The sequence below is a fragment of the Oncorhynchus tshawytscha genome, linkage group LG11, assembly GCF_018296145.1.
Source record: "Oncorhynchus tshawytscha isolate Ot180627B linkage group LG11, Otsh_v2.0, whole genome shotgun sequence".
Classification (NCBI taxonomy): domain Eukaryota; kingdom Metazoa; phylum Chordata; class Actinopteri; order Salmoniformes; family Salmonidae; genus Oncorhynchus; species Oncorhynchus tshawytscha.
Window position 1 is genome coordinate 28,198,025 of NC_056439.1, and position 25,904 is coordinate 28,223,928.

At 42.9% G+C, this 25,904-nt stretch overlaps 1 protein-coding gene across 2 annotated transcripts in view; it reads right to left on the minus strand.

Annotated features, from left to right (window-relative positions):
- The window catches only part of LOC112261644 (prenyl (decaprenyl) diphosphate synthase, subunit 2), a 51,933-nt gene that overhangs the window by 3,234 nt on the left and 22,795 nt on the right, over window positions 1–25,904 (minus strand). For both annotated transcript variants that reach the window (XM_024437129.2, XM_024437127.1), the window contains exons 3-6: window positions 22,569–22,767; window positions 12,398–12,472; window positions 9,847–10,020; window positions 147–278 (exon numbers count right to left, since the gene is read on the minus strand). In XM_024437129.2, coding sequence (XP_024292897.1) covers window positions 147–278; window positions 9,847–10,020; window positions 12,398–12,472; window positions 22,569–22,767 — 580 coding nt within the window. The remainder of the gene's footprint in view (window positions 1–146; window positions 279–9,846; window positions 10,021–12,397; window positions 12,473–22,568; window positions 22,768–25,904) is intronic.

Consider the following 25,904-nt stretch of genomic DNA (forward strand, 5'->3'; position numbering starts at 1 on the left):
CAGAACTTGCACAATCGGTGGCTGACTAAATACTTTTTTGCCCCAGTGTGTGTGTGTGTGTGTGTGTGTGTGTGTGTGTAGACAGACAGACAGACCAATTAAACTGTCAGGGAAAAAGTAATGGCACGGGATAAGTGGTTCAGTACCTGTTGCAGCTGATAACGCCATCTCTCCTGCCCCACAATCTGCCGGTGGAAAACCACAGGAGCAGAGTTCAAACTGAATGTTACTGGGCCTGCTGAACTGTTCTTCACAAATGGCTGCAGGTCAGAGTTCAACTAAAGAGTGGGAAACGACAGCATTAGTCAGTCATGACAGCCTAATCATGTTATACATGTTATATCTCACCAACTACAGCGTTTCCCAAACTTGGTCCTGGGGACCCCAAGGGGTGCATGTTGAGTTACCCAGCTGATTAAAATAATCAACTCTTGTTGAGGAGTTGACTATTTGAATCAGCTGTACTATTATGTCCTTTTCACATTTCAGCATGATTCCTTTTCAGCAAAGCCAATCTTTCAGGTTTCCTGCAGTGTGGTGTATTGGGGTTGTGCCACATAGCATCATGGGGCTTTATGTGTTGAGACTGAGCATGTTCTAGATAAATGGTTGAATTGATTCCCGTCTCATTATGAAACAACTAAACATTGGCAATGAGACTGAACCTATGGGAACTATTCTGTCTGGAAGAAGTCGGTTTTAACAAGTTTAAGGCTAATGTTAGGACAATGTTTTGCCAGTAGAGGCAAGTGCATAGTTGAGCTAGCTAAGAGAGAGAGAGTTTGCATTGTCATGGATGGCAGAAAAGGATTTGAGACGGACGTCGAAGCGAGGAAACAAAGTGATTAAAAAGGGAGGAATAGGCATGCGAGGAAGAACTGGGGAAATTAACCTCTAGGGTATGTGGGACGCTAGCGTCCCACCTGGCCAACATCCAGTGAGATTGCAGAGCGCCAAATTCTAATACAGAAATACTTATTATAATAATTCAGAAAAGATACAACTATTTTACATAGGTTTAAAGATTAAATTCTACGGCGAAAGCATACCTTACGATTATTTGAGAACATAGCCCAGCAGACAAATCATTACATACAAAGAAGAGTTACACAAGTCAGAAATAGAGAAAATTAATAATTTACCTTTGATGATCTTCATATGGTTGCACTCAGAATAGATTCATTTTTTCAATAAATGTTCCTTTTGTTTGATAAAGTCTCTTTATATCCAAAAACCTCAGTTTTGTTTGCGTGTTTTCTTCAGTAATCCACAGGCTCAAACGCAGTCACAACAGGCAGACAAAAAAATCCAAATAGTATCCATAAAGTTCGTAGAAACATTTCAAACGATGTTCATAATCAATCCTCAGGTTGTTTTTAGCCTAAATAAATCGATAATATTTCAACCAGACAATAACCTCGTCAATATAAAAGGTAAACAAGAAAGGCACTCTCGGTCGCATGCATGAAAAAGCTCTGACACGGCCGGGTCCAAGCATTCAGACTGCTCTTACTCCCTCATTTTTCAGAATACAAGCCTGAAACAATTTCTAAAGACTGTTGACATCTAGTGGAAGGCATAGGAACTGCAATTTGAGTCCAAAGTCAATAGATACTGTAATGGCATTGAATAAAAACAACAAAAAAATCCCACTTCCTGAATGGATTTCTCTCAGGTTTTCGCCTGCCAAATCAGTTCTGTTATACTCAGACACTATTTTAAGTTTTGGAAACTTGTGTTTTCTATCCAAATCTACCAATTATATGCATATCCAATCGTCTGGCCCTGAGTAGAAGGCAGTTTAATTTGGGCACGCTTTTCATCCAAAATTCCAAATGCTGCCCCCTACCCTAGAGAAGTTAAGGATGAAACGTCAAGTGAAGTGGATGAGGAAAATATTAAAGTAAGTGACAATCAGGAGCCAATTGAGAAATGAAAAATTGCTAGAATTGTTGAGAACATTGGACAGTTTAATGAAAGTGTGGAGCTCATATACAGAACGGTTTGAATATTTATTACTTGCAAATGACATTGATGAGGACAATTGTGCCTACATTTTTTAGTTTAATGGGGCTAAAGACATTTAATTGACTATGCGGTCTGCTACAGCCACACAGGCCAGATAAGACATATGGGGATATACTGAAAGGACACTTTTCGCTGAAAAGTTTAGGTTCCACAGAAGAAATCAGGAAGAGGGAGAATCAGTGATAATGTTTGCTGCTTCGTTAAAGAAGCTATCAGAGTACTGAGTTTAATGATGTTCTAAATGACACCATTAGAGACATAGTATGTGGGCTATGGCGTGAAGCTACACAAAAGAGACTATTGACTGCATGTAATCTGACACTGGCAAAGGACATTGAAGTCCGTGTGTCCATGGAACTCGCTGCTAAAGATGCTCAGTAGTTGAGTACATCAGGAAAAGTGCAGGGAGTTGCAACTGAAATCAGAGGTCTTTAATGGAGAGTTATGTAGCATGAAATACATTACATTGAAGCTTCGCATTAAGCTAGATAGCACACCAACATTTCTGAAAGCCCGACTCGTACCTTATGCTATAAGACCAAAAGTCAAGGCTGACTTGGACACTGAAGTCAAGAACAACATACTGTAGCCGGTCAGAGTGAGTGAATGGGCAACACCCATCGTACCAGTCCTTTAAAAAAGGTGGATGAATTAGGATATGTGGAGACTAACTTTACCGTTAACCCTGTGTTGTCCACTAAGCAGAATCTGCTATCACACATACAAACTTTTCACAGGATTATCTGGGTTCAAAAGTTCAGCAAGATCGACCTCTGCCAGGCCTACTTGCAGATGCACATGGATGAAAAGTCAAAGGAGCTTCTGACCATCGTGACACACAAGAGGCTCTTCAACTATTCTCATCTACCATTTGAAATCCCAAGTGCGCCAGCTCTGTTCTAGAGGGTGAATGACAAGATCTTGCCAGGAGTACAAAGCTACCTGGATGACACCTCATTACCGGTAAAGACGAAGAAGACCATCTCCTGAACTTGGATACGACCTTACAGAGATTGAAGGACTACGGACTAGGAGTTCGTAAGGACATACACTGCATTACAGACGAGTTCGTAAGAACATATACTACATAATCAAAAGCATGTGGACACCTGCTCGTTGACCATCTCATTCCAAAATCATGGGAATTAATATGGAGTTGGTCCCCAACAATAGCCTCCACTCTTCTGGGAAGGTTTTTCCACTAGAGGTTGGAGCATTGCTGTGGGGACTTGCTTCCATTCAGCCACACAAGCATTAGTGAGGTCGGGCACTGATGTTGAGCGATTAGTCCTACCTCGCAGTCGGTGGTTCAATTCAACCCAAAGGTGTTTGATGGGGTTGAGGTCAGAGCTCTGTGCAGGCCAGTCATGTTCTTCCACACCAATCTTGACAAACCATTTCTGTATGGACCCCACTTTGTGCACCTGGGCACTGCTGAAACAGGAAAGGACCTTCCAACTGGTGCTACAAAGTTGGATTCCCAGAATCGTTTAGAATGTAATTGTATGCTGTTGCATTAAGATTTCCCTTCACTGGAACGGGGGGCCTAGCACGAACCATGAAAAACAGCCCCAGACCATTATTCCTCCACCATCAAACTTTACATTTGACACTGCATTGGGGCACGTTGCGTTCTCCTGGCATAGGCCAAACCAAGATTTGTCCGTCAGACTGCCAGATGAAGCGTGATTCATCACTACAGAAAACGTGTTTCAACTGCTCCACAATCCAATGGCAGCGAGCTTTACACCACTCCAGCCGACACTTGGCATTGCGCATGGTGATCTTAGTCTCGTGTGAGGCAGCTCGGCCACAAACATTTCTCGTGTTGACGTTGCTTCCATATGCAGTTTGGAACTCGGTAGTGTGTGTTGCAACCGAAGACGTACAGTTCTTACGCACTACACGATTTAGCACTCGGCGGTCCCGTTATGTGAACTTGTGTGGCCTAACAGGGCAGAAATTTGACTAACTGACTTATTGGAAAGGTGGCATCCTATGACGGCGCCATGTTGAAAGTCTGAGCTCTTCAGTAAGGCCATTCTCCTGCCAATGTTTGACGATGGAGATTGCATGGCTGTGTGCTCGATTTTATACACCTGTCAGCAATGGGTGTGGCTGAAATAGCCGGATCCAAAATTGTGAAGGGGTGTCCACCTAGTTTTGTATATACAGTGCATTCAGACCCCTTGACTTTTCCCACATTGTTACTTAACAGCCTCATGCTAAAATGTATTTTTTTTTGTCTTCATCAAGCTACAAATAACAATCCATAATGAAAGTCTAAAAAACTGTTTTTACTTTATAAAAAAATATTACATAAGTTTTCAGACTCTTTACTCAGTACTTTGAAGCCCCATTGACTATAATTACAGCCTCGAGTCTACTTGGGTATGACGCTACAAGCGTGGCACACCTGTATTTGGGGAGTTTCTCCCATTTTCTTCTGCAGATCCACTCAAGCTCTGTCAGGTTGGATGCAGAGCATCGCTGCACAGCTATTTTCAGGTTTCTCCAGATGTTCGATCGGGTTTAAATCTGGGCTCTGGCTGGACCCCTCAAGGTCAAGGACATTGAGAGACTTGACCCGAAGCCACTCCTGCGTTGTCTTGGCTGTGTGCTTAGGGTCATTGTCCTGTTGGAAGGTGAACCTTCACCTCAGTCTCAGGTCCCGAGTGCTCTGGAGCAGGTCTTCATCAAGGATCTCTCTGTACTTTGTTCCGTTCATCTTTCACTTGATCTTGACTTGTCTCCCAGTCCCTGCCGCTGAAAACATCCCCACAGCATGATGCTGCCACCATGCTTCACCGTAGGGATAGTGCCAGGTTTCTTCCAGACGTGATGCTTGGCGTTCAGGCTAAAGAGTTCAATCTTGGTTTCATCAGACCAGAGAATCTTGTTTGTCATGGTCTGAGAGTCCTTTAGGGGCCTTTTTGGCAAACTCCAACAGGGCTGTCAGGTGCATTTTACTGAGGAGTGGCTTCTGTTTGGACACTACCATGAAGGCCTGTTTGGTGGAGTGCTACAGAGATGCTACCCTGACCAAGGCCCTTCTCCCCCGATTGCTCAGTTTGGCCGTCCGCCAGCTCTAGGAACTTTTTCCATTTAAGAATGATGGAAGCCACTGTGTTCTTGGGGACGCACAGATCTGGTACCCTTCCCCAGCTCTGTCTTGGAGCTCTACGGACAATTCCTTCTAAATCATGGCATTGTTTTTGCTCTGACATGCACTGTCAACTATGGAACCTTATATAGACAGGTGTGTAACTTTCCAAATTATGTCCAATCAATTGAAATTTACCACAGGTGGACTCAAAGTTTTCATCAAGGATGAATAATGCAAACAGGATGCACCTGAGCTCAATTTAGAGTCTCATCACAAAGGGTCTGAATACTTATGTATATAAAAAGGTATTGTTTTTTGTTGAATACATTTTTAAAAACCTGTTTTTTCTTTGTCATTATGGGGTATTGTGTGCAGATTGAGGGGAAAAAGTGCATTCTTCCAATCACCAGTTGAATACCTTGGACTTGTCATCAATGCAATGGGCCTTCACAAGGCTCCGTCAAAGGTCAAGACTATCTTGGACCCCAGCTCCTCAGAACGTAAGCCAACTATGTTCTTTCCTGGGGTTACTGAATTACTAAGGACGATTTATTCCGAGCTTAGCAATGGAAGCTGAAGCCGCTGCATTAGTTGTTTTGTCAAGACAAAACATGGAAATGGACAGAACAATCCGAGGAAGCATTCGTGAAAACCAAGGAAACACTTCTGAAATCTGATGCACTTCGACCCGTCATTGCCCATCCAACTAGCTTGTGATGCTAGTACCTATAGTGCGGGAGCAGTCGTGTCCCATATCATGCCTTCAGGTGAAGTATATCGCTTTCACGTCAAGGACATTAAACGAAGCCAAAACTAACTATGCACAGATAGAATGAGAATCCCTAGGCATTTGTTTTTGGAGGGTGTAAATGTCACCTGTAGCTGTACAGGAGTAAGTTCACCCTTTTTACAGATCATCGTCCGCTGACGAGCATCTTTGGACTGCATACTGGGATTCAGTCACTTGCTGCCAAGGACATCAAAAGCCGCAAGTTAAAGCCATCTGCATTGCAGTTCTTCCAGGTTACCACTACCTGTGGTCAAGCCAGAGTCCCACCAAGTGGACTTCTACTCCAGACAAGTGGAAAATGCACCAGCTACACTCAGGTAATTGTGGAATGTTTTTTTAACGAAGGAAATCGCACAAAGCTACCTCTGATGGACTGGATGGAGGAAAAAGCATGTTCCTCATGTCAGAAGGTTTGCAAATATACCTCAAATTGCACCTCTTCATCCGTGGGATTGGCCAGAGGCGTGGTAACGCATCTTCGCAGGTCCATTTGAAGACCATGTTTCTTGTGGTTGTGGATGCTCATAGCAAGTAGCCAGATGTTACCATCATGAGGTCTACTACTGCAGAGAACACCATCGAGAAACTTGGGGAAGTGTAGTCTGTTCGGATCACCACTCCAACTCGTTGGCGACAACGGACCACACCTAGTGTCCCAATAAATGGCTACATTCCTACAGGTGAATGGCGTATAGCACATCAGGCCCGCCCCGTATCATCCATCTATAAACTGGCTTGCGTTGAGGTTCATACAGACCATGAAAAATGCATTGAAAGTGTTATGGTCAAGGGACGTTGCACCAACGCTTGAACAGCGTCCTACTATCCTAAAGGAACAAGCCTCATGCAACAAACAAGGCTTCCCTGCTTTGCTACTCATGAAGAGGGTGCTAAGCACAAGCTTCAACCTACTCAAACCTCAGAAGGAAAAGGAGTGCGACGTCAACAGGAGAGTCAAGTCGAACGTTGTGAACTGAGAACAAAAGACAGAGCTTTCAATCCTGGAGAAACTACCTCAACGGACCAAAGTGGGTTCCTGGTACAGTCATTGCTCAGACTGGTCCCGCAACACCGACAGATCCACCAGTAGTCAGCTTCTCAGGACTATTGTTCATAATGGGGACAATTTAGGTAGGAAGGGGAAGAGATGTGGTATATTGGGGTTGGGCAGCAGAGCATCATGGGGGTTGTATGTGTTGAGACCAAGCACATTCTAGAACAGGGATGTGCAAATGGTCCCTTTTGTAGGCCCGCAGATCAGTAATAATGTTAAATGTTTTTGGGGAAATCGGGTCTTAACTTAGAATAGCAGAATACACCATTTCTAAATTTGATTGTGCATCAGCAGTTTTTCCTCTTGTTATGTCAGTCACTGACAGTCACTCAATTAGCCCATGTCAACTACATTTCTTTTTGACTGGCAAGTTAGTCTAGCGGCCAGCGTTCTCAATTTGTAGTAATCATGGTCGAATTACCGACCAGGGGGCCCCTCTTACTCGGAGTGTGCGAACCACTGCCGTAATGAGTAATATATTTCAGCAGAAGCAAACTCCTTTGCCGGCCACTTTTTCACCCGCGCACACACGCAGGCTGGGGAAATACTTGGTTGCGCCGTGAGGAAACTTGCTTAAACCAGTGGAGGTTCTGGGGGGGGGAGGGGGGGGGCAGTGCCCCTGTGACAATTTTGGACCCCCTTGTGGCCCCCCTAAATGTGGAGTATGAAATCATTTTTGCTATCGTTCTTTTTTTACATCCGTTATTAGATAGTGGCAACGATGATTATTATGAACATGGTCTTTTGCCTACAATGCAGTGAAGAAAACAGTAACATCTAATATAACTGGCCCCAGCTTGGCCCTCCCCAGTTGAAATGGTCTAGACCCGCCACTGGTTTAAACCAGTCTGAAGGCTCTCATATATTGGTTCACTTATGCCCGAAAATAAATGTGTTAAAATGGGCAAAATATTTTATATAAATGAATTCATATGGGCAGAATATTGAGTAAAATAAATCAAATGCAATGGCTCCATGAGGAAACATGTTGAAACCAGTCTGAAGGTTCTCATATATTGGTTCCCTTATGCACTAAAATAAAAATATGGGCAGAATATTGTATAAATAAAAATGTGTTGCATTCCTCTTAGACAGAATAAATAAAACTTGGTAAATCCAAAGTGATGAATGCGGTTGCAAAATCGAATGCTTCTAACCGAAAGTCACCTAACTTTCGTGGTTCTTCCATAGGCTATGGTAGGCTAGACCAACTTGTTGGATGCACATTTAGTATCCAGCTGTTTAGTTAGGCCATCATCAGCTGATCCAGAAAATATGTTTCTGAATGACAGTCAAGTGACACAGCACATGATGCCAAAACAGTGTTGAGAAGAATGTCCAGAATATGTTGATGTCTCGTTTGTTGCGCCAGTGAAGGCAGTTATGATCCGTGTTGGATCCAATCCAATACCCCTACATTTGTTGATTATCTGCTCGTCTGCTTGAGTTACAGAAGGGTCTAGAGGATTTAACAGAGAAAGCATCAAGGTTATGTTTTCATATGTTTCTGTGTATCGGATTGGACACCGAGGTACAGTAGGGTACTGTGTGGAATTGTGTAGGATAGGCTATTGCATTAACACCCAACAGCATGTTCCTTTTTATTATCCAAAATATTTAATGCAATAAATGAGTAGCCTAGTGGGCTTTTAAACAAAATTGTTTGGTGAATTTGAAAGATATAAATAATGGTAAGAGCCCAATAAGATGGACTCTGATCCCTTTAATTGTAGAGGCTATTGTTACTTTGTCTCTAAAATCAGTTTCCATTTCTATTGTCATGTGACAGTGTTTTTTATTTTATTGAAACAACCAAATGTCAGCCTTTTACCAGATCCGAATATTTTCACATGAACTGGTTATTTTCATAAATTCAGTAGCCTACGCTACAAAATATAATATTCTGCCTGTATGAACACATTTATCTTAGGCAACAGCCTAAAGAACAGCTACATGATTGATTGAAAAGCAGCAAATAGACAATGTTACATTTTCTTTTTTTATAAGACTCAAACAAACAGACAATAGGCTAAAGCTCACTTCAGTTTCCCCGCAGCATTGAGTGCACAGCAAGGTCTGTATGCAGCATAGTACCCTCTACAAAAAGATACTCAGATATTAAAATGGCAAAATGAGTAGAATTGCAGGAAATTAACTCCATTTTTTTTTTAAATGACCTCTGCTGTCAAGACGGGGGCAGCTAAAACGTTTTGCTCCTCTAGGTGGGGGAGGGAGGGTCGGCTCTGGGGTCGGCTCTGACTGCATGTGTGTGTACGGATACACAAACCCCCGAGCCACTGCAGACCCTCATGATGAGTGGCCCGCACCACTCTTTAAAAGTTGCCCATCCCTGTTCTAGATAATGGTTGAACTGATTCCTGTCTTCGGTCTCATAATTTTTTGCCCATCCCCAGTTCGATCTCGTCTCATCTCTGCAACTCCCCAATGGGCCTGGGCGGCGAAAGTAGAGTCATGCATCCCCCGAAACATGACCCGCCAAACCACACTTCTTAACACCCGCCCGCTTAAGCCGCTTGCCAACTGCACCAATGTGTCGGAGGAAACACCGCTCACCTGAAGACCAAGGTCAGCCTGCATGCGCCCGGCCCACCACAAGGAGTCGCAAGAGCACGATGACCCAAGTAAAGCACCCTCGGCCAAACCCTCCCCTAACCCGGATGTGGCTGGGTCAATTGTGCGCCGCCCAATCACGGCGCTTTGTATGACAGCCTGGGATCGAACCCGGGTCTGTAGTGATGCCTCTAGCATGGTCTCAGACCGCTGCGCCACTCAGGAGGCCCCTTCAGTCTCATCATTATTGAATTATTATAAAGACGAAACCCACGAGTCATAATATGCAGTACTTGCCTTGTGGCCCAGTGATAGATGCTTGCCGTATTTGTAGGCCAGTCCTTGGGCATCTTTGTCATGTTTGGCGAGCTCCATCGCTGCCTGACAGCTTTTCGCCAGCAAGGCACCATGGGACAAGAACCTCTGCTCCTCCCACGTAACCATGTTGATGTCATCAGTCAGGGACTTGTCCTGAAAGTTTACATCAAACGTTATGTATTCAGTTCTGACTGTTCCCATTGTGTGGAAGTACATTTTTATTCCAGTAGTAGCCTTTTGCAGGAATATATGATGACACTCTTATTCATGACAAAAAAAACAAGTCGCTTAATAGAATAAGATTCAATAATTTGCTGTTAGTGAAAGAGCAAAAACATTTTCATCTTTGCATTCTAAAATAATTAGAAATAGGCATCTTTCCTATTATTTATTTTATTTCCATGAACATTGCAGAATAAATATCTCACCTTTTCTGTGATGGTTTCCTATTGGCGAAATAGCCTATAAGCCTAGAACAAGTTAGGATAGGCTACCATTCGTCCCATCATTCATTTAATTGGACACACTTCACAGTAGTAAATAGATAAGCTATTTCAAGTATTTTGCTCAATTTGATATGATCCTAAGCGCAGTTTAAAATCCTTAAGAGCCTTGATGCACCTGTGCGTCAATCTAAGTAACATAATAAAATGTCAATTTAAGCTAAAAATATTTGTTTTGCTGCGTCTCAAACCATCGCATCCGTTTATGTTGGCCTTCCGCATCTGCGGTGGAAGGTGGCCGAGCTATAGCAGTGTTAATCAGACCATCCCGAAAATCTTTAAATAATTCCATATGTTAGCATAGTAGACCATCTTCCATCCAGCTGCAAAGAAACCACTACTAAAGAACACCAATAATAAGAAGAGACTTGCTTGGGGCCAAGAAACACAAGCAATGGACATTAGACTGGTGGAATTCTGTTGTTTGGTCTGAGTCCAAATTTAGATTTTTGGTTCGAAGCACCGTGTCTGTGAGACGCAGAGTAGGTGAACGGAATATCTTCGCATGTGTGGTTCTTACCATGGAGGTGGTGGCGTGAGGGTGCTTTGCTGGTGACACTGTCAGTGATATATTTAGAATTCAAGGCACACTTAACCAGCATGGCTACCACAGCATTCTGCAGTGATACACCATCCCATCTGGTTTGCGCTTAGTCTCACTATCATTTGTTTTTCAACAGGACAATGACCCAAAACACACTTCCAGGCTGTGTAAGTGCTATTTAACCAAGGAGAGTGATGGAGTGCTGCATCAGATGACCTGGGCTCCACAAATCACCCGATCTCAACCCAATTGAGATGGTTTGGGATGAGTTGGACCGCAGAGTGAAGGGAAAGGAGCCAACAAGTGCTCAGTATATGTGGGAACTCCTTCAAGACTGTTGGAAAAGCATTCCAGGTGAAGCTGGTTGAGAGAATACCAAGACTGTGCAAAGCTGTCATCAAGGCAAAGGGTGGCTACTTTGAAGAATCTCAAATAGAAACTATTTAGATTTGTTTAACACTTATGGTTAATACATGATTCCATGTGTGTTATTTCATAGCTTCGATGTCTTCACTATTACTGTAAAAATAAAGAAAACCCTTGAATGAGTAGGTGTCCAAACTTTGCAGAATAAATTCCTTACCTTTTCTGGCTGAGTTCATATTCCCGAAGAAGCCATACAACATATTACTATGCGCATCTCTCATTGTGCCTATTGTATATTATAATTGAACATTTCCTCAAACTGGTGACAATGTAGGCTATTTATGCCTCCTGTACCACCTGTTGTTTTTGCAATCTCTTGATTTGTGATGATTTTGGGGCAAAATCTTATGACCTTTCCCATCACTCATGTTTACATATTTGATTTATTTTCCAGACATGTTACTGTTAATATATACATACAGTACATTACACACACACACACACTACCAGTCAAAAGTTTCTTAATTTTTACAATAATAATTCCACTTGGAATCATTTAGTAACCAAAAAGGTGTTAAATCAAAATATATTTGAGATATATATTATATTTGAGATTCTTCAAAGTAGCCACCCTATGCCTTGATGACAGCTTTGCACACTCTTGGCATTCTCTCAACCGGCTGCATGAGGTAGCTCTTCCAACAGCCTAAAAGGAGTTCTCATATATGCTGAGTACTTGTTGGCTGCTTTTCCTTTACTCTGCAGCCAACTCATCCTATTAAATCTATTTACATTTTTTACCCCCTTTTTGTGGTATAGTATTCTATCAGAAAGGATTTGTAATGTTGTACTTCTTGTTGACGAAATTTGAGCTAATGTTGGGTCTTTGAGCTAGCGCCCAATAGACACCCATTCACTCCTTGAAGGAGAGCGCTCCTTGTCCCAGAATGCACTGTGTGGCCCATTGATGTAGCGTATGTTAAGACTCCTCTGTGAGGCACATCGATCTGCAGGTTGAACATGGTGAGATTGTAGACTCCTAAATTGACAGTGCAGTTTGTTTAGGTGAGTTTACAGCTAACTAGTTACACTGTCCCTGGTATGGAAATGGTCTTACCTCCAAACTGTTGGGCATCTCATGGTAGATTCCCTGCACCAAGTCACCAATGGCACTTGAGATCAACTCCACAACCTGTCAAACACAAAATAAAAAAGCTTTTGTTAACAACCATGAAAGCACTTTATGTAGTATTGAAATTGCTCTAAAGAGAGATGGTATAGGGCAGGGTTCCCCAACAGGATTGTATTTGGACCCCAAGTTCTCTGAGCAACAACAGTAAAAATAATCTATATTCAATACCAGTCAAAAGTTTGGGCACACCTACTCATTCAAGGGTTTTACTTTTTATTATTTTCTACATTGTAGAATAATAGTGAAGACAAAACTATTAAATAACACATATGGAATCATGTAGAAAACAAAAAAGTGTTAACAATTTGTATTTATTTTATATTGAGATTCTTCAAAGTAGCCACCCTTTGCCTTGATTACAGCTTTGCACACTCCTGGCATTCTCTCAACCAGTCATGAGGTAGCCACCTGGAATGCATTTCAATTAACAGGTGTGCCTTAAGTTAATTTGTGGAATTTCTTTCCTTCTTAATGTGTTTGAGCCAATCAGCTGTGTTGTGACAAGGTGGGGTGGTATACAGAAGATGGTAATTTACCAAATAGGGCTAAGTCCATATTATGGCAAGAACAGCTCAACTGGCCTCCCGGGTAGTGCAGTGGTTAAGGGCGCTGTGCCATCAGAGACTCTGGGTTCGCGCCCAGGCTCTGTCGTAACCGGCCGCGACCGGGAGGTCCATGGGGCGACGCCAAATTGGCCTAGCGTCGTCCGGGTTAGGGAGGGCTTGGTCGGTAGGGATGTCCTTGTCTCATCGCACACCAGCGACTCCTGTGGCGGGCCGGGCGCAGTGCGCGCTAGCCAAGGTTGCCAGGTGCACGGTGTTTCCTCCGACACATTTGTGCGGCTGGCTTCCGGGTTGGATGCGCCCTGTGTTAAGAAGCAGTGCGGCTAGGTTGGGTTGTGTATCGGAAGACGCATGACTTTCAACCTTCGTCTCTCCCGAGCCCGTACGGGAGTTGTAGCGATGAGACAAGATAGTAGCTACTAAAACAATTGAATACCATGAAATTGGGGAGAAAAAGGGGTAAAAATTCCACACAAAAAAAAACCCACAAAAACAGCTCAACTAAGCAAAGAGAAATGACAATCATTACTTTACGACATGAAGGTCAGTCAATGCGAAACATTTCAAAAACTTTGAATGCTTCTTCAAGTGCAGTCGCAAAAATCATCAAGCTCTATGATGAAACTGGCTCTCAAATCAAATTTCACATACGTGTTTAGCAGATGATATGAAATGCTTGTGTTTCTAGCTCTAACGGTGCAGTAATATCTAACAATTTCACAACACACACAAATCTAAAGTACATGAGGACCGCCACAGGAAAGGAAGACCCAGAGTTCATTAGCGTTACCAGCCTCAGAAATTGAGACCCAAATAAATGCTTCAGTGTTCAAGTAACATTCACATCTCAACATCAACTGTGTGAATCAGGCCTTCATGGTCGAATTGCTGCAAAGAAACCACTACTAAAGGACACCAATATGAAGAAGAGACTTGCTTGGGCAAAGAAACATGAGAAATGGACATTAGACTGGTGGAAATCTGTCCTTTGGTCTGATGAAACCAAATATTTTATTTTTGGTTCCAACCGCTGTGTCTTTGTGAGACGCAGAGTAGGTGAACGGAAGATCTCCGCATGTGTGGTTCCCACCATGAAGCAGGAGGTGTGCTGGTGTTTTGCTGGTGACACTGTCAGTGATTTATTTAGAATTCAAGGCACACTTAACCAGTGTGGCCACCACAGCATTCTGCAGCAATATGCCATCCCATCTGGTTTTGGCTTAGTGAGACTATAATTTGTTTTTCAACAGGACAATGACCCAGCACACATCCAGGCTGTGGAAGGGCTATTTGACTAAGAAGGAGAGTGATGGAGTGCTGCATCAAATTACCTGGCTTCCACAACCACCCGACCTCAAAACAATTGAGATGGTTTGGGATGAGTTGGACCGCAGAGTGAAAGAAAAGCAGCCAACAAGTGCTCAGCATGTGTGGGAACTCCTTCAAGACTGTTGGAAAGGCATTCCAGGTGAAGCTGGTTGAGAGAATGTATTTTGATTACCACATGATTACATGTGTTATTTAATAGTTTTGATGTCTTCACTATTATTCTGCAATGTAGAAAATAGTACAAATTAAAAACCCTTGAATGAGTAGGCGTGTCCAAATGTTTGACTGGAACTGTATATGTATTTTTTACATTTTTATTGTTGGACATAAGACTAAAATCACTTGGAGCTGGTGTTTTAATGCTGGAAATCTGTTCCCCAAAGTATTCCCACGCATAAAGAGATGTGTGCTCTTCTACAAATGTAAGGAAGGTTTGAAATGATTGTTTTAGTCATTGGGTAACACTTGACACTCAGCGTCATAATACGGTCATAACACTGTCGTGACATATTGCATTATTTTACGGCTGGTTATGACATCTTCATAAGTGTCAAAAACCTACCACACAACGCAAAATATTCCATAACACCATAGCCTACATGTCAACAGTACGTTTATGTCGCACAACATTCCATGAAATTGACCATATTAAATTGTAATTGCGCACAAGGGAAAAAACACATTTGAATAAATGTGCGCTTTGACACTTATGCAGGTGTCATAACCAGCCATAAAATAATGCAATATGTCACAGATGTAAATATATGCGTTATGACGCTGGGTGTCAGGTAAAGTGTTACCCAAATATTAAATCTGTTTGGGCTTCTTGCAGAAAATGTGCAGTCGACAAATTATTTGTAATTATGTTCCGGTGCCCTGACCATCATCTCAAGAAAAAAAAATTGTCCCACGGCTGAATTTAGTTGTTAATCCTTGGTATAGAGGATTCCCATCCTCTAGGCTAAGGGGTGGCTGTAAACATAAGGGTTGAGTGTGTGGGTGTCTGGGCTGTGAATTGACCAGATCTAACTCCTCACATTATCAGACCAGTGTGGACTGGCTGAGGACTGCCTGCTGTTTTCTTTAAGTACACACAGACTGAATTTTTTCAATTTTTAATTTATTTATAGCGACCTCCAGTTTAAACTGAATTATTATGAGGCTTTATCAGGTGTCAAGTCTGAGGAGCTGGAAGGCAGATGGCAAGGCAGAAATCAGGAAATGTCATGGGGGCTGTGGGGGTTGATGAGGCTCTTGAGCAGTGGTCTGACATCTGTTGCTGTGGATCTTTGTCATTAAGAACCCAACTCGGTATTAATACCTTCTTCTTGTTTTAGATATAACTTCACTCTGTTCAACAGTGTTGCTGGGTGGTATCGTAAGTTCTTCACTTGCACCCTCTCTCGCCTTCAAGGAATTTTACTTGGTCCAGGTGTGCGGGCATGTAGTGGAATAAATGTTCCAAAATTAAAAAAAGGTTCTTCTTACTTCATTTGTTTTTTCTTATTTAGGATTCAACTTGCCCCATGTAAAAGTGTGATCTTTGGGATGCCAAGTTAAATATTTTTGGGAGGCTGAACAGCTTTGTCTCATTAAGCTCCACTAAACTTGTGTCATCTGTCTGCAGTTGCAATATCCCTCTTGCAGGGGGCATCCATGACTACATTTTAAATAGCACCCTTGCTCACACATGTGATACTAATCCTCCAAAGTAAATTCAATCAGACACCTTATTTAAATCTCAATCCATGATTTTCACAAAAGGTTAGCTTTATCTTCTTTCACAAGCAATTTCAGAAAGGACCGTGTATGGGCAAACATTTACATGTCTACGTAGATAAGAAAAAAATTATTCATACGTTGTACTCCCTCAATATATTCAAGTCGTTTTTTCATCATTTAAAAGTGGTTGCACTCTCTGTCTCTAGTCTTAGTAGTGACCTCTGGGGTAACGAGCCTCACAAAAGGCCCAAAAGGACAATGCCTCTAAAGTGCTACCAGATGTGCTAGCTGGCTATGAGGAACATTTTTGGGGAAAGTATCAGATAAGTCCCCGCCTCCCCCTTACTCTATTCCCAAATCTAGGCGGATCGTGTTTTGCCGACAGGTCTGTGAGGGAGAGAAACCGTATCTGGGCTCTGAGATCACTTTACCATTTATACAAGTACCAGCCTAGGATTCCTCTCAAAGCCAGGACACATAATACAGATGAATTGCTCTCCTAAAAAAATATATTTTGCAAAACCACAGTGCTAATGCTACGACTGCTACTACAGTTATGTCTGTCTTTGTGACACACAAAACAAAAAAATACAATTTAACATCATTACAACTCAAGCAATTGGTGAGTTCAAAACATTTTATTCTCCATTAAGAATTGAATAGGGTTCTCGATTTGTCATTGTCTTTTGGTTTAATAGGCAGTGTCATGAACATAGTTTGGACACAAGTGTGAGTACTAATTGTTTTGATATGTTCCGGGTAGCCTCTGAGATTAACATTGACAAATACACGGATATGGTGAATGAGTTTCAGGAAATGTGTAGGAGATGTTGTACCCACTGACTTAAAACCTACCCAAACCAGAAACCCTGGATAGATGGCAGCATTCATGCAAAACTGAACCAACGCATTTAACAATGGCAAGGCGACTGGGAATATGGCCGAATACAAACAAACAGTGTAGTTATTCCCTCCGTAAGGCAATAAAAAAAATAGCCAAATGTCAGTACAGACACACAGTGGATTCGCAATCAAACGGCTCAAACATGAAACCCATGTGACAGGGTCTACAGACAATCATGGACTACAAAGGGGAAAACAAGCCACGTCACGGACACCGACGTCTTGCTTCCGGACAAGCTAAACACCTTCTTTGCCCGCTTTGAGGATAACACAGTGCCACTGACATGGCCCGCTACCAAGTGTATTGCTGTGGGCTTTCCTTCTCCATGGCCAACGTGAGTAAGACATTTAAGCGTGTTAACCCTCTCAAGGCTGCCGGTCCAGACGGAATCCCTAGCCTCAGAGCATGCACAGACCAGCTGACTGGAGTGTTTACGGACATATTCAATCTCTCCCCTATCCCAGCAAAGGTAACTGATCCTCAACACAGGGGCCCTAAAAGGGTGCGTGCTCAGCCCCTACCTGTACTCAGTGTTCACCCACGCCTCCAACTCAATCATCAAGTTTGCAGACGACACAACAGTAGTAGGCCTGATTACCAACAATGATGAGACAGCCTACAGGGAGGTGGTGAGGGCCCTGGGAGAGTGGTGCTAGGAAAATAACCTCTCACTCAACAAAACGAGCTGATGGTGGAATTCAGGAAACAGCAGAGGGAGAACGCCCCTATCCACATCGACCAGACCGCAGTGGAGAAGGTGGAAAGCTTCATGTTCCTTGGCGTACACATCACTGACGATCTGAAATCGTCCACCCACACAGACAGTATGGTGAAGAAGGTGCAACAGAGCCTCTACAACCTCAGGAGGCTGAAGAAATTTGGCTTGGCCCTTAAAACGTTTACAGATGCACAATTGAGAGCATCCTGTCAGGCTGCATCACTGCCTGGTATGGCAACTTCAAATGCAGGGCTCTCCAGAGGGTTGTGTGGTCTGCCCAATGCGTCACCGGGAGCAAACTACCTTCCCTCCATGACATCTACAGCTCCCCATGTCAGAGAAAGGCCAAAAAGATTATCAAGGAGATCAACCACACGAGCCACGGCCTGTTCACCCCGCTATCATCCAGAAGGCGAGGTTAGTAAAGGTGCATCAAAGCTCGGGACCGAGAGACTGAAAAACAGCTTCTATCTCAAGGCCATCAGACTGTTAAGTAGCCATCACTAGCCGGCTTCCACCAGGTTACACAACCCTGCACCTTAGAGGCTGCTGGCTGCTGGCCCTTTAATAATGTTTTACTGCTTTACTTATCTCAGACTCACTGGCCACTTTAATAATGTTTACATACTGCTTTATCTCTCGTTCCTGCCCCTTATCTCATATGTATATACTGTCAAATAAATAAATAATATTCTAGTTCTTTTCAATGCCAGGCTCCGCAATAACATCTGCATTGCTCAATCTAATGTGGCCAGTACTCCCTGTTAACCCAAGAGTGCATGGCCACTCACGTCTCCAACTCAATCATGAAGTTTGCTGAAGACAAACGTGGTAGGCCTAATCACCAACCACGATGACACAGCCTACAGGGAGGAGGTGAGGGCCCTGGGGGAGTGGTTTAAGAAAAATAACCTCTCCCTCAACAAAATGAAGAAGCTGATCGTGGACTTCAGGAGACAGCAGAGGAAGCACCCCCCCCCTCATCCACAGAGCCGCAGTGAAGAGGGTGAAAAGCTTCAAGTTCCTCAGTGTGCACATCACTGACAACCTGAAATGGTCCATCCACACAGACAGTGTGGTGATGAAGGCACAACAGCGCATCTTCAACCTTTTGGAGGCTGTAGAAAATTGGCTTGGTCTCTAAGACAAACACATTTCTACAGATGCACCATTGAGGGAATCCTGTCGGCCTGTATCACCGCCTGTTATGGCAACTGCACTGTCCACAACCGTAGGGCTCTCCAAAGGTTGGTGCAGTCAGCCCAATGCATCACAGGGGGCACACTGCCTGCCCTTCAGGACATCTACAGCACCCGGTATCACAGGAAGACCAAGAAGATCATCAAGGGCCTCAGCCACCCGGCCTGTTCACCCTGCTAACATCTAGACTGCGGAGACGGTACAGGTGCATCAAAGCTGGGACAGAGAGAAACAGCTTCTATCTCCAGGCTATTAGACTGTTAAATAGTCACCACAAGCCAGCCTCTGCCCAGTACCCTGCCCTGAACTTAGTAACTGTTACTAGCCAGCTACCACCCAGTACTCTGCACCATGTACATAGTCATTGAACACTGGTCACTTTAATAATGTTTACATACTGTTTTACCCACAACATACAGTGCCATCGGAAATGATTCATACCCCTGGTCTTTTTCTACATTTTGTTACATTAAAGCCTTAATCTAAAATGAATTCATTTTTCCCCTCAACCTACACACTAAAGCAAAAACAGGTTTTAGAAAGAAAAAAAAGTCAACCAAAATCACATTTACATAAGTATTCAGACCCTTTACTCAGTACTTTGTTGAAGCACCTTTGTCAGCGATTACAGCCTCGAGTCTTCTTGGGTATGATGCTACAAGCTTGGCACACAAGTATTGGCGGGGAGTTTCTCCCATTCTTCTCTGCAGATCCTCTTAAGCTCTGTCAGGATGGATGGGGAGCGTTGCTGCACAGCTATTTTCAGGTCTCTCCAGTCAGGTTCAAGTCCGGGCCCTGGCTGGGCCACTCAAGGACATTCAGGACATGTCCCGAAGCCACACCTGCGTTGTCTTGGTGTGTGCTTAGGGTTGTTGTCCTGTTCGAAGGTGAACCTTCACCCCAGTCTGAGGGCAGACAGAGCTTTGGATGAGGGTTTCATCAAGGATCTCTCCGTACTTTGCTCCATTCATCTTTGACACGATCCTAACCAGTCTCCCAGTCCCTGCCATTGAGAAACATCCCCACAGCATGATGCTGCCACCACCATGATTCACCGTGGGGATGGTGCCAGGTTTCCTCCAGACAGGACACTTGGCATTCAGGCCAAGGTGTTCAATCTTGGTTTCAAAAGTGCAGAGATGCATTTCTTATGGTCAGGTGCATTTTTGGCAAACTCCAACCGGGCTGTCATGTGCATTATACTGGGGAGTTGCTTCCATTTGGACACTACCATGAAGCCTGTTTGGTGGAGTGATACAGAGATTGTACCCTGACCAAGGCCCTTCTCCCCCGATTGCTCAGTTTGGCCAGCTCTAGGAAGAGTCTTGGTGGTCCCAAACTTTTTCCATTTAAGAATGATGGAGGCCACTATGTTCTTGGGGAGGCACAGATCTGGTACCCTTCTCCAGCTCTGTGCCTCGACACAATTATTTAAAAAGACAGATTAGTTCACTTATAATTCACTGTATGGGTCAGAAGTTTACATACACTAAGTTGACTGTGCCTTTAAACAGCTTGGAAAATTCCAGAAAATTGTGTCATGGCTTTAGAAGCTTCTGATAGGCTAATTGACATAATTTGAGTCAATTGGAGGTGTACCTGTGGATGTATTTCAAGGCCTACCTTCAAATGCAGTGCCTCTTTGCCTGACATCATGGGAAAATCAAAAAGAAAACCACCCAGAAAAAGATTGTAGACCTCCACAAGTCTGGTTCATCCTTGGGAACGATTTCCAAATGCCTGAAGGTACCACGTTCATCTGTACAAACAATAGTACGCAAGTATAAACACCATGGGACCATGCAGCAGTCATACCGCTCAGGAAGGAGATGCGTTCTGTCTCCTAGAGATGAACGTACTTTGGTGCGAAAAGTGCAAATAGTTACAAAAGTATCTATAGCCACAGTTAAACGAGTCCTATATCGACATAACATGAAAGGCCGCTCAGCAAGGAAGAAGCCACTGCTCCAAAACTGTCAATAAAAAAGCCAGACTACGGTTTGCAACTGCACATGGGGACAAAGATCCTACTTTTTGGAGAAATGTCATCTGGTCTGATGAAAAAAATATATAACTGTTTGGCCATAATGAGCATCGTTATGTTTGGAGGAAAAAGGGGGAGGCTTGCAAGCCGAAGAACACCATCCCAACCGTGAAGCACGTGGGTGGCAGAATCATGTTGTGGGGGTGCTTTGCTGCAGGAGGGACTAGTGTACTTCACAAAATAGATGGCATCATGAGGATGGAAAATTATGTGGATATATTGAAGCAACATCTCAAGACATCCGTCAAGAAGTTAAAGCTTGCTCGCAAATGGACAATGACCCCAAGCATACGTCCAAAGTTGTGGCAAAATGGCTTAAGGACAACAAAGTCAAAGTATTGGAGTGGCCATCACAAAATTCTGACCTAAATCCTATAGAAAATGTGGGCAGAACTGAAAAGCGTGTGCGAGCAAGAAGGCCTAAAAACCTGACTCAGTTACACCAGAACGGTCAGGAGGAATAGGGTAAAATTCACCCAACTTATTGTGGGAAGCTTGTGGAAGACTACCTGAAACGTTTAAACAATTTAATGGCAATGCTACCAAATACACCCAATTAGTATGTAAACTTCTGACCCACTGGGAATGTGATCTAAAAAATAAAGAGTCTCTACTATTATTCTGACATTTCACATTCTCTCATTTCGGTATATTGTTAGGTATGATGCACCTGTGTTAACATCTGCTAAATATGTGTATGCGACCAATAACATTTGATTTCATTTGAGGGGAAGAGTGGGTACTTGCATTGTTCCCAACCAAACATATTTTTGACATGCATGTCTGACCAGCAGGGGGAGCTCTAGAATGCGATGAAATGGTGAAAAATAAGCTATTAAGAATACTGTCACTGACAACCTCTGAAAGCTGCCAGATGTTTTTGCTGTAATATGCCCAAATGTATTTGAGGACGTACTTCCACTATCCCTTTGATCATGATCACCATGACCTGAGGTGGTATTTTAAATGCCCGTTTTCTATCTGAGCATGAACCATCTGAGCTGATGCAGGGAGGATAATTTTTTAAAGATTGCAAAGCAGAGAGAAAATAGGTTATTTTGATTATTTTGTGCAGCCATATTCTGACAGTTGAGCTTGATCACAGATTGTCAGCAATGGGTTGCCAGCGTACACACTGGAAGCAATCTGTGACACCCATGCCTGCACCCAGACAGGGGTACAGACACACATAATCTGCAGAAGTGCTTGGTAATAATAAGTAGAAGGCAGTAAGAGAACGCAACCTCTTCTACATAGTGTGGGTGCATTATTCCCACCCAAACATATTTTTATTTTTATGTGTGTGAGTATCTGTCTGCCTGCCTGCCAGAGGTCTAAGTGAGAGAATAGATTTGTTGATTCAAATCAATCCACAACAGCCAGGAAAAATTGAGTGGTGTTTAAACTCCTCCGCTTAGACGGTTTGTGTTCTCATCAATATCGTTAGCCATACTGCAACGATCTCAACATCGTCAAGTATCATTTCATCTCACTGAAAAACTATTGAGACCTCAGACATATAAATGCGGAATTCAGATTGCATTTTGGAAGACTCATTTGAAGGCTGAACAAAAAAGCTCCAGGGTAAGAAATCTTTCTATATGACTATTTCATACCTTAGTATTATTTAGCTGGGCCAGTCCGGTGCAGGCGTTAGCGAGCAAGAAGTCCCCACTGAGAACGGCCATCTTGTTTCCAAACTGCATGTCCTTCAGGGGTCCGTCTGAGTTGGTCCACTCCTTGAGGTTGACAATCCCACGGTGCACCAGGAAAGCCGTGTGGATGAGCTCTGTGATTTCAGCCAGGTTCCGCTGGCTGCAGAGGAGAAAAACACATTTGACATCAATAAAACATCCAATTTAACACATACAGTGAGCTCCAAAGGTATTGGACAGTGACACATTTTGTTGTTTTGACTCTGTACTCCAGCAATTTGGATGTAAATATGATACGAGGTTAAAAGGATACTTTGGGATTTTGGCATTGAGGCCCTTATCTACTTCCCTAGTCAGATGAACTAGGGGACACCATTTTTATGTCTCCTTTATGAAGCAAGTTAAAAGGTAGTTTCATGAGCCAATACTAACTAGCGTTAGAGCAATGACTAGATGTCTGTGGGTATCTGCTTTAATTTGAGGGTATTTTCATCCATATCGGGTGAACCATTAAGAAATTACAGTACTCTTTGTACATTGTCCCCCCATTTTAGGGGACCAAAAGTTACAGCCACACAAATATCATACCCCCAAAACATCCTAAACTCTCACCATTACAATAAGAGGGGAGGTTAGCATATATATTTGTGCATCTAACTTTCTCACTCAGAATGATTTAAAATCAGAGTAGCTTCAACATCCATGTAGAAGTGTTTAGAAACATATTATATTCTTATTTACAATAAAAGTGACTCCAAAATGACAATACATTATTTACCATTAATTTCTATTGGGCACAAAATAATCAGAAACACAACCAAAACAAACATCCAACCAATATAGTCTATATTTATGTAGTCATTGCGTGCAATGAATATGGGACCAAATACTACTTTAATACACATAAGTGAATTTGTTCCAATACTTTCGGTCCCCTAAAATGGGCGGGGGGACTATGAAAAAAAAAATGCTGTAATTTCTACATTGCTAAAGCTGAGGAGTGGCTGACGGTCTGTACTTGCACCTCAGTCATTGTATTATTTCAAATCCAAAACAACAAAATGTGTCACTTTCCCAATACTTTTGAAGCTCATTATATTTCACATTCACTTCTACAAAAGCATGTATCAACAATGGTAAAGATCAAAAGTGCAAATTATAGGGTGTCTAATCAAAAACACACCAATGACTAATTGTGTAGACAATCCCCTAAGAAAACCAATGGTCCAGACCTCATGTCTCTATCATAATCCATGCATGGCCAGAATTAGGGTGACTAAATCAATAGATGTCAGACGGGGAAATAAGTGGTAAAAAGGAATTATCAGGGAAATTACATCGTGTCAGGCTGGATTATGTGCTAGTATTAAGGTTACTGGCTACCTGACAGGCTCACATTCGCATTGAACTCATCATATTTCTTCTCGAATCGGAAGGATATCGATTGAGACATGACGTAGTATTTTAGTATATTAATTTGAAATTCCTGTTCGTTTTCGAAGATTTCTCTCAAAAACAAACTTAACTCTGAGCGTATAAGAAAGCTTTTTATTTTCAAAGTCTTTCATTTAATTTAGCTCTGTCATGATAATGTTCTTTCGACCCGCTGATACAACCAACAACTTTGAAGACAACCACAAAATATAAAAGATTATTTTTAAATAGATTTTATATAACCTGGAGAAAAAAAGATTACCATTATTGAGAAAAAAAAAGCCTTAACTCAGTGCTATTCTTGATTACCATAAAAAAGATGTTCAACTGGTTTTTCAACGGAGCTTTTGAACTTGGCCTGAGGAAGCCTATAATCAAATGTTGATTCATTCATTGCGGGTGGATAATTACGTCCCTCTCCATATGGGCTGAGCCTGCCAGGGCGAGACAGACAGGGGGATCTGTCTGTGGAGGGAGCCAGGGATGGGTGCACTGATGGCCACTTAGGACCATCTTTCAGCCAGTGTGAAACAGTCCTGATAAGACATTTCAATTCCAGTCTGTCAATTCTAGTTGTTCCTGCCCATACTACGCCGTATAGCCTGACACATACGTGCTTTGTCTAACGGCAGGTAATTGCATGTTCTACAGTTGCTCAGAGAGAGTTGTTATTAAAATGCAATAATGTACTTTATTTCTCTGCTCAATCATATCTATTGTCCCCCTTCTGTGGAGAGGAGAACATTTGGCAATGTCTTTCATTTCACTCCCTGACACTGCATTGATGGTATTGTTAACACACACAGGATTCAATTGTGTTGCTGTAAACGTTTTAAAAGACCATTCAAGTTAGGGATGAAAATGACAGCCTAAATGTTGAACAATTGATCTAATTTAACAAGATGTTAATTAAAGACCTTACATTCAAAATAGGCCTATTTGATTATTGGATTCAACATTTTAAAACAGTTTAATAATTTATATGTTCATACTCCCTACATCAAATATTAACCTTGGTACAAATATATCAGACAAATACCAAACACATTGTTACTGCAGCAAAAGAAAAAAGCAGGATATTGAGTACATCCTGTACCAATGCAGCTAAATAATAACGTTGGCACTAGGAGCTATTCTGACGATATTCACCACTCCTCCCACCCCACCCTAGGACCCCTACAGAATCCTCGCCCCTTCTCTGCCTTAGATCTACAACTCATGATAAGCAGCGTCTTCGCCAGGAGAGGAAAAAGAGGACTTGTGTATAAATAGCTTCAGCACCCGGTTGCATAGCAACTGATGCCATCTCGCTGAGGCATTCCCGCCCCTAACACGCCCATTGTCCTGAGTGTTCTGTTCCATTTTCCTCCCTCTACAGGGTCCCCATTACCCTGCAATACAGCTGTGTATCTGGCCTCTCTCTCTCTCGGTCGGTCTTTATCACTCTCTGTGCTTCTGTCTTTCTCTCTCTCCATCTCTCCGATTCTGTACAGCTCTGGCCCGCTCTCTGTGTTTAGTTCCCTGGTGAGCCATCAGTATTGGGCACTGGAGTGGGAGACATTTTACAAATGCTGGCTGTCAGAAGGGGGGGGGAGAACATTCCCCTAGAGGTATCAATCAATCCCCCCCATCAGTGCTCCGGCCCAGGTGCTAATGAGCCCACCCTCTGACAGGGAAGCGGGGGTGAGACAGAAGGAGAGAGAAGAAAAGGGGGGGTTGTGGTACAGAAAGAGTGAAAGGAGCAAATGAGGTGACCCAGCAGAGATTTCTCTGTGTGCGTGTGTGTAGACGTGTCCCCACAAGAATAGTAAACAAACACTAATTTGACCAACTGGGGACATTTTGTTAGTCCCCACAATGCTA